We start from the raw sequence: 9953 nt of genomic DNA on the forward strand, positions 1-9953 counted from the left end.
TGCGCATGCCCGAACGGAAATAGTTTCGAGGGAGGAAACTGTAGTCGCTCTCGCTGCCATTTTGGCTCGTCTGGTGCATTAGCTTGAGGTGGGCCGTTGTGGCATCCACAGAGCCGTAATGGAGTCCATTTCACACAAGTGAGGCGTTGGGTGAAGTAAGACGGAAGCGGGTCATGTGATGTTTGTTTACTTCCTGCCCGAACCTCAGCTGCACGTGGAGTAAAAGGTGAGTTGTTTATGAAAGAGAGACTCTTCTCTTTTCCACGAAGCTAACGTTAGCATTCCTAGGATAGCTGCTAGCGTGACAGTGGAGGGTTAGCTCGTTTGTTAGTTAGCACACCGTTTATCAATATAGCTGAAACAAATCTCCGGTGATGATAGTTTGACAATTAGAGAAGTTAACTTTGTCCTTTCCAAGTTGTCTTGTCAAGCAAATGTTCCCTACAGTTATTAAGCTGCTCAAAACTAGCCACTTCAGTTTATTCTGTCACGTAAAGCTAGCTAGCTAACGTAGTTAGCTTGTTACTGACATTAAAGTGCTTCACAGTGAGGAGCTTATGGAAGCCCATTAACGGCTGCAAAAAAACCAACAAAAAAATAAAATAACTACAAAAAAAACAAGTTACTGAAAAAATTAATAAAGTTAATAATTATTTATTTAATAATATAATATTTTATTTACAAAAAAGAGAAATTATGAGATAAAAAGTCAGTTTTATTATTTCTACGCCAGAGCTGCTTCTTGCTTAAAATCTTCTCACGGTGCGTTTGCTTCGTACAATCCCACGTGAAGTATTTAATGTGTTGTAAAGCCACGTTTAAAGTAGTCTTCAATGTACTCACAATACATTCATGTGTCAAATGTAGGGTAACTTATGAAGAGCTGCTATCCACTTAGCCCAGGGATCATCTGTAAACTCATATCTCATATTCATAAACTACTTTATGACCTTCATACACACCCTGTAAAGAAAGAAGTCACGTATTCAATGTGTTATAAAGAAACAAAGGTTGAACATCCTGTAAACTGTTTGATTTGGCTGATACATATTTACTATAATGTAGATTTTAACACTTCCTGTTTCTGAAGCTTCTAAAAACGAATAGACTTTCTTTGTAAAGTCCTCAGACATGTCAACAGTGTTTTTATCAGTGAACTATCTGTGACAGTCACGTGAACTGATGAAGTATTTCGTTTTGTTGTTGTTCACCTTCGTCCTACAGGAGATAAGACGTGTCTTAACTAGAGCGTCTGGTAATGACGTCTTAAATACCAGTGTATCTATCAGCTGACCTTTGTCTGCGTCCTGTGTGATGAAACACACTCATCAGTGTTTTCTGCAGGTCATGGCGGACCCCGCCTCCACCAAACCCTTCGGCCCAGAGGAGACCCAGAGGATCCTCCGTCATCTGCAGACGCCCTCAGTCTTCACCAACATGGCCGCCGGCTGGCCGGCTCTCCTCTGGACCGCTGAGCGTCTGTCTCACTGTCTGAGAGACAAAGTCCTCCGATTCAGACTGGGAAGAAAAGAGGAGAAGAACAGTAAGAACAAAGATTCATATATATATATATATATATATATGTGTATATATATATATATATATATGTGTATATATATATGTGTATATATGTATGTATGTATGTATGTATGTATGTATGTATGTATGTATGTATGTATGTATGTATGTATGTATGTATGTATGTATGTATGTATATATATATATATATATATATATATATATATATATATATATATATATATATTACACATGCATCTTCCTTACAATCTGTTTTCTAGTGTCCTGAAGTTGCCTACATTTGAAGTGATTCACTCTTTAAGACATTAATCCAGAAACAGTCTCCTATAAGCAATCAAACCATCTCCGTCCAAGACGTCCTGAATAACTGGTCATTGATCAGTTTCAGGATATTGTAAGTTGATGAGCTGCACAGATCCTCAGACCGACCTGATCGCCGTGTATCGATCCTGATTTAAGTGTCTGCTGTGCTCTTTTTTTTTTTTTTTTTTTTGCGTCCTCGTGGCTGTGAAAGGAACTCCGGTAACGAGTCCTCCTGTGATGGATCACGGAGAGCGTGTCCTCTGATAATTACATTTCTAAATCACGTTTCCTGACAGCGGGGCATCGCTCACGAGGGATTATAAACGCCATCAATCACCCGCAGACACACTTTGTTTACTGAAGACAAACAGCGAGTCGCTCTCTCGTACAAGTGGGTGAAGTCAAATTTCATGCCTCTGGGATGACGCATCGTGCTGCCATTCTGCTTCATGAATTGTATATTTCGTATTTGTTTTCAGCATATTGTTTCACAGAAACTCTTTCTGGCTCTCTGCAGCCCCTCTGTTTGAAACCCAGTGTTCCTACGTGGAGGCCCGACTGGAGGACTTTCTCAGCTGGACCCGGGCCCAGACCGGACCTCCTCATGTGGGGCCTTTCTGTGAATACCCAAACTCAGAGTACTGGGCCTACGCCGACTACAAGTACATCGCAATGCTGTTTGAAGACCGGCCCTCCATGTTCGAGGTAACCGGCCTCCTGCGCTGATATACACTGTGACCATGTCGGGTCAGTCATCTCACTGTCACACGTGGTTTAATCACAGACAGTTAAAGGCATGGCATCGTGTTTTAAATCTGTCTGTGATAAAGAAAGTTGAACATCTGAGGTCAAATCAGTTTATTTAAATAGCTCATTAGAAACAGCAGGAGTTGGGTTATGATCTCCCTCATGACAGGTGTAGGAGCGGTCGGTCGATTAACGCGCATTCTCTCGTAGTGTCACTTCAAATCTTTCTTTTATTCCAGAACAGCATCAGAAGCATACATGGAGGTCATCTTAAACAGAAAAAGCCGCCTTGTCTCGTAATGCGTGATGCGTGATGCGTAATGCGTGATGCATGATGCGGCATGCGTGATGCGTAATGCGTGATGCGTGATGCGTGATGCGGGATGCGGGATGCGTGATGCGTGATGCGTAATGCGGGATGCGTGATGCGTGATGCGTAATGCGGCATGCGTGATGCGGGATGCGTGATGCGTAATGCGTGATGCGGCATGCGTGATGCGGCATGCGTGATGCGTAATGCGGGATGCGGCATGCGGGATGCGTGATGCGGGATGCGGCATGCGTGATGCGGGATGCGTGATGCGGGATGCGTGATGCGGGATGCGGCATGCGTGATGCGTAATGCGTAATGCGGTTGAAAATAGTTCGCCCTTCCGCTCGCTAGTCGAACGAACACCTGCACGTCCTCAGGTGAGGTCTCCATAAAGAGTTAACGCCCCCTGACGTCATCATTGCGTCATAATCATTTCGGCAGTAACATGTTAACAGGTTCAACAGTAAATCATAATTAGCATGGTTTGATGTACAATCGGTAGCATGACTATAATTTCCTTAAAAGTATAGAATGTACAGGTACAACACAAATCAGAGTAATGGCTGCTACAACAGGTATTCATCGTTAAAGACAAAGGACAATAATGCTTAATAGAATAAAAGAATAGAATGAACGGATTAATAAGCAGTGAGAGGACGTTGTGTTCAGAGAGGACTTGATCAACGCTGTGAACTACGGAGGACAATCCAGAGAACAACCGCTTCTTCAGATCTGTACATATGAACTTTCTTCTTATTGTGATGGTGCTGCATGATAAATACATTTCAATGAATTCAGCTTCCTCACAAACAGCATGAAAGCTCTGTAGCCCAGAGAGTTTTCTTCATATAGAGTGTGTGTGTGTGTGTGTGTGTGTGTGTGTGTGTGTGTGTGTGTGTGTGTGTGTGTGTGTGTGTGTGTGTGTGTGTGTGTGTGTGTGTGTGTGTGTGTGTGTGTGTGTGTGTGTGTATTTTTTATTTATGAATGTATTTCAGCATTTCTAGTTTCAGTTGTCTAATCCCAAAGCATGACATCACATACAGTGTTCATCTTCTTTCAGATGGTAATAAACCAGTTTCAGAGCTGGTTCCTTTAAAGTTTAATTATAAAAATATGCTTCAGCTTCTAATCGTCTTACCAACAAACTGGCATTAAATATTCTTATTTTTTCTCTTTTTTTGTCCAACGTTGTCATTTATTTTCTTTGTTGTGACATTTGTCAATGAAAGCGTTGATCCTTCTGCTCGTAGCGACTTTATATCCTCTGTTCTTGTCCTCGATGGGTGCAGACATTAAAGCTCCATCCTTTCTCCAAACACAGCGCCACACACATTCATTGCTTTTCTCTTCATCTCAGCCGTACGTTGTTATTGGGGCAATTATTCCAGCTGACTGGAGGCCGGGAGGAAACTCGATTGACCCGTCTGTCGCTGACGGCTGTCTGCGTGTTCGGTAATGACCTCATTATTCCTGATCGCTGCACCTCTGTGATTGACGGTTCCTCCTCACGACTCACGCTGTCGCTGGAGACGTCTGCTGGTTACAATGGGTCCCGTCACAGCAGCATGTCGGACAAAGAGAACCGGTCACTCAAAACACACACCTTTCTTACTGCTCGACATTATTTGGGGTCTATTATTTATGGAAGCCCATTTCTGACAGCAAAAAAAAAGAAAAGTTAGACTTCCCCACGGCAAGTCATAACGATGAGCTCGACAGTCGTGATGACTTCCTATCTCATCGCTTCGACTGACCGTGTGTGTGTGTGTGTGTGTGTGTGTGTGTGTGTGTGTGTGTGTGTGTGTGTGTGTGTGTGTGTGTGTGTGTGTGTGTGTGTGTGTGTGTGTGTGTGTGTGTGTGTGTGTGTGTGTGTGTGTGTGTGCAGGAGGTGAAGTGGTCTGACTTTGGTTTTGAGGGCCGTGACGGGAGAGCGAGCACCTTATGGGTCGGAACAGGAGGAGCCAACACACCGTGTCACCTGGACTCATACGGCTTCAACCTGGTGCTGCAGGTACAAGGACGGTAAGAAGGAGCATGTGTTTGAGGCTTCACATGCACTAAAGTATGAATAATAATAATAACTTTAGTTACAGAGCACCTTTAAAAACAGAGTTGACAAAGTGCTTTGACACACAAAGCAGCAAAAACAAGACAACAATAACAAAGATCAGCGAGACAGTCGATAAAAGAACTGATAAACTGACGTTCACATCGACGTGGCAGGATGGTCAAAGCGGCGAGCGAGCTTTCTAATGCCACCATTTCCCTGTAGCCACTGCAGCATTAAAGAACGGTGGAATTGGCTAGCTAGCTGGCTAATTAGCTCGTTTTTTAGATTCCAGCATGATTTTATGCTACACTGGTGACAGGAAATGAGCCAAACAGCAGTTTGTGTCCAGCAGCAGCGGCGGGTCGAGCTCCGCCTCACTCCACGCCACTCTGGAGAAAGACGAGCTAGCTCGCTAGCTCACGTGAGCTAGCTCGCTAGCTCGCTAGCCAGATATCCATCTTTGGCGATGCGTCCGCTCTCCTCCCAGCGAGCTGTAACTCTCCACCGCCCCACTGATGTGGTTTATTGCCGTAAAAACTACAGCCGCCATTTTCTTTTGTACTCGTCGAGTGACAACTGAAAACAGTTGAAAGTGTGTTCGGCTGTTTTATTTCTGTGAGTAATACGATTCGTACAACCCTCCTCTTTGACCATTCCTAGAGTTGAACTGGGACGACACACTGAGCTTCACAGCAGAACCCTTTACGCAGTCTGTGGTTTCATTCCTAGAGCTCACCGCACACACGGGAATCTGTTCATTATCCATCATCCAGTGACATCTCGTCTGAAAGAGAAGACGTTTATCTTTCCAACGATACCAGAACATGCCTGTTTGACTCGACCACGTGACCCCAGAGGAGCTCCTCACCCTCCCGCCCAAACATCTGGATTACCTGCTAACAGTGGTTTCCTTCGGTAGGAAGCGCTGGCACCTGTTTCCTCCAGAGGACACCGTGAACCTCTACCCGACCAGGATCCCCTACGAGGAGTCCAGCGTCTTCAGCCGGGTCCACGTGGTCCACCCGGACCTGAGGAGGTTCCCAGCGTTTCGTGGATCCAGAGCGCACGTCGTCACTCTGCAGCCTGGACAGGTCAGGCCTCTTGATTTTAATAAGAGAGAAATATCATCACATTATCTGCCAAATGTGACCGAAAAACTCATTATGTTCTTGGGCCAGAAATATAGAAGCAGTTTCTCTGAAGGTGTTAAATTTCATTTCATGAGATAAAAACGTTTCTGTCATTTAAAGAACTTAAGCAGAAGAATAAAAACGGAAAACATTTCATAAATAGACACAAGAGTAGAATGATGATCTGTTTAACTAACACGAGCTCATTATTACACTCCATTCAAAATCATAATGACCCCAAAAAATGTTCAGCAAATATTCAAATAAAACTACAATCATTTATTTCCTGATCATTTGAATGATGTATTTGTTTTGCAAATAACCCTTAAAATGGAAATTAAATAACATTTTAGCATTTTTTTTACTTTTTTCTTCAATTGTTTGAATCTCTGTTGGTTGTATCTGTTCATCATCGATAGCTTTTCTATTTTTGGACAGAAAGAGCTTCTTGTCGAGTCCTGCGGTCCCTCTGGATGTTAATTATTGACCTTTGGCCTTAAATCTCCTAATCAGGGAGAAACTCGACTGAGATGATTCTCTTAGAACTACTTTAAACAGAATAGTTTTGTCCCGTGAATGCATCACTGCTGAGGAGGCAGTAAATCAATGTGTTTTAATCAGGTCACAGCATGAATGAGTGAGGGGTCTGCTGCCCTCTAGTGGCTGGTGTCAGTACAGCCGTGGCTGCAGGTGAGTGATTGTGTCTGTACCTGTTCAGGTGCTTTATGTCCCCAGACACTGGTGGCACTATGTGGAGTCTGTGGACCCCGTCACGGTCAGCGTCAACTCCTGGATCGAGCTGGTGAGAATACATCATGTCTGCTCAGTCCTGCTGTTTGTGACCAACCAACAGGTGACGGCAAACGCAGCATCATTTTCACCATCATTCTTTTTCCATCTGTGAAAACCGGGAAATAAAGTTTTGGCAGGTGAATTTTACTTATTATTGTTATTATTATTATTAATATTATTATTATTGTTGTTATTATTATTATTATTATTAATATTATTATATATTATGTTGTGCAGGTATTTGTTGTAATACTCGTTCCCGCCACAAGAGGCTGAAGTGCAGCGCTGATCCATGTTTTAATAGATCGGTACGTTATTGATCCCACAGGGGAAATGTTTTCACTACAGCAGCATTTATGATAAAGCAACAACAACAGAGTAGAAAATATTAAAATAGTGCAAATATTTAACCATTTAATTAGGAGGAAAAGCATTAATGTCCTCCTGGTGACCTTTTTATTGAGAACTTGCTCACGCACAACATTATATTTACTTTGTGTTCAGAGTGCATGAAGGAGTTGGTGGTGTTCACTTCAGCCTCTTGTGCACAGAATAAGTACGACAACAAATAACGAAAAAAAGAAACTTTGTAAATGTATCCTGGTAAAACCTTTTTTAAACTTTTCTTTTTTTAGTCGCTTCTGTTTTATTTGTTGATTTTAATAAATGTTTTTATTTTATTTTATTTGAATCAGCTTTCTGTTCTTATTATCGTCTTGTTTTTGCTGCTTTGTCTGTCGAAGCACTTTGTAAATTAAAGGTGCTCTATAGATACAGTTGTTATTATTATATTGAGACTGTTTCACTGGTTTTCACAGATGAAATCACAAAGGAACTTTACAGATTATCCCAGAAAAAAACTGATTTGTTAAACGGCGTTCTCCAGTTCTAAACACTTTGATTATGTTGTTCTCACTGTCCTCTCAGGGCTTCCGTAGCTCCTCTTGGTCCTGCGGAGCTCCTGTGAGGTCACAGATCAAAGCGTCTCCATCATGTGATCTTCGTGTTCTTCGTGTTCTTCGTGTTCTTCGTGCTCTTCGTGTTCTTCGTGATCTTCGTGTTCTTCGTGATCTTCGTGTTCTTCGTGTTCTTCGTGATCTTCGTGTTCTTCGTGATCTTCGTGTTCTTCGTGTTCTTCGTGTTCTTCGTGATCTTCGTGTTCTTCGTGATCTTCGTGTTCTTCGTGATCTTCGTGATCTTCGTGTTCTTCGTGTTCTTCGTGTTCTTCGTGATCTTCGTGTTCTTCGTGTTCTTCGTGATCTTCGTGTTCTTCGTGTTCTTCGTGATCTTCGTGTTCTTCGTGTTCTTCATGATCTTCATGATCTTCATGTTCTTCGTGTTCTTCGTGTTCTGGTTTCTCTGCTCCGACACAGGAAGAGGACGACGTGGAGCGAGTCGGCGAGGCCGTGACCAGGACCGTGGCCTGCGCCTTTAAAAGAGACGACGACACCGAGGACTGGCTCAACCCCACTGAGGTGATGAAGGGTATTACTTCCTCACGTCTGCAGTTCCATTGTTATTACGCTCGCTCGAGAACAATCAGGAACACTCACTGTAGTCATTTTAAAAGGCTGACGTCAGAGAAAGTTAAATTTGACTCACTATTCAAGGAATTCTATCTGTACGACATTAATATCATGGATTCATAAAAGCCGTCAGAACTTTACCATTAGGGGAAATAATTTGATAAATTATGAAAATAAAGATGTAAAATAAAAGTTTTTTAAAACAATTACAGGTTGAAATGTTCAGGATTACATTTCTAAAATGTCCAAAAAGTATCTGTATCTGTATCTGTCGGTACTCAACACCTTATCAAACGATGATTCATTCATCTCGATGTAATTCATACTTTCTGTGTCCAGATCTATAAAAAGTGACAACGTGGTGATGAGCTGTGACTTTTAAAACCCTCTTTCACTCTTTAACACACAACCTGCAGAAGAGCAGTTCTAGAACCAAAGTGAACTCCTGCAGCCATTTGAACAGAACGGCCAGCAGGGGGCGCTCATGTCACAACACGCTGCTCTCACTGGCAAACAGATGATATTTACACAAATAAAAGGAAGTCATAGACAATGGTTTGGACTAGTAATAGTTCTAAATGATGAACTGGAGTAGCTACAACCCAGTCTGGGGCTGTAGTCCAGCTGGACGTTGAAGTAAGCGCGGCGTCTGGTGAAATACAACGACCTCTCCACCACTTCAGGAATGTGCTGTAACGGACTCACTCGCTTGTTTTACCATCTGGTGTGTGTTGTGTTGCTGCAGGACGGCGTAGCGTCCCACCAAGACAACATGCAGAGTGTGAACCTGGCCCTGAGAGCTTGTGCTCAAAGACGCAACAAACCCGCCCGGGACCAGAGAGACGCCGGTCCGCTCAAGCGGGACTCTGGAGGACAAGGAAAGGAAAGAATCAAGGATTCTGTGGCCTTCAGGGTTCCCTTTGGACCACATCTCATCGCGGTCTCACCGGAAACCAGGAAACATCTGGAGGTCCGATCCCAAGAGGAGGAAGAAGAACGTAGAGCCGGTTTCACTCGATGTAGACCAGCTGGCCCTGCAGATGGGACCCACGAGGAGCTCGTACTCGCCACCATAACCACGAACGACCTGCTGGACTGTCTGCTGCACCCGGACGTCATCGCCCGGGTCACGGAGCTACTACTGGAAAGACACGCAGGAAGTCACAGGAGCACCAACATGACATGAGCCCAAAGCAACGGGCCGACGTCAGAGCGGTGTGCAGAGAGAAAGACGTTACGGCTGCAGAGATCGAGCCTGTGATGCTTCCTTCACCGTGACTTCCTGTCTCCTCCCGCCTCGGCCCCCTGAGATCAACAACCCCCGGATGTGAGAAGTCGCAGCTAATCGTAACCTGATGCCAACGTTTCCTCTTGTTGTTTTCCTGCACGATAATCCGGTTTGGGTTCAGAAACATGGCCACCAGAATCAGTTTAGTATGCTAATGAGCCTCCTAATTCAAGACGATACGGCCGAGATGTTGAATTTGTTTGGTGCGTAATGTCTCTGTGTCGTTGGACGACACGTAATGCTGAGGAAAGACGTGCACGAGATC

General features: G+C 43.7%; 1 protein-coding gene across 1 annotated transcript; it reads left to right on the top strand.

Annotated features, from left to right (window-relative positions):
- The first annotated feature begins 132 nt into the window (after positions 1-132).
- On the top strand, positions 133-9889 carry hspbap1 (hspb associated protein 1). The gene is made up of 8 exons (XM_079276749.1): positions 133-226; positions 1345-1543; positions 2360-2547; positions 4788-4924; positions 5872-6043; positions 6801-6884; positions 8248-8349; positions 9146-9889. The coding sequence occupies exons 2-8, from the start codon at positions 1348-1350 to the stop codon at positions 9584-9586; spliced, it is 1320 nt and encodes a 439-aa protein (XP_079132875.1). The 5' UTR covers positions 133-226; positions 1345-1347; the 3' UTR covers positions 9587-9889.
- Positions 9890-9953: the final 64 nt, after the last annotated feature.

The sequence above is a fragment of the Melanostigma gelatinosum genome, assembly GCF_949748355.1.
Source record: "Melanostigma gelatinosum genome assembly, chromosome: 10".
Taxonomy (NCBI): Eukaryota; Metazoa; Chordata; class Actinopteri; order Perciformes; family Zoarcidae; genus Melanostigma; species Melanostigma gelatinosum.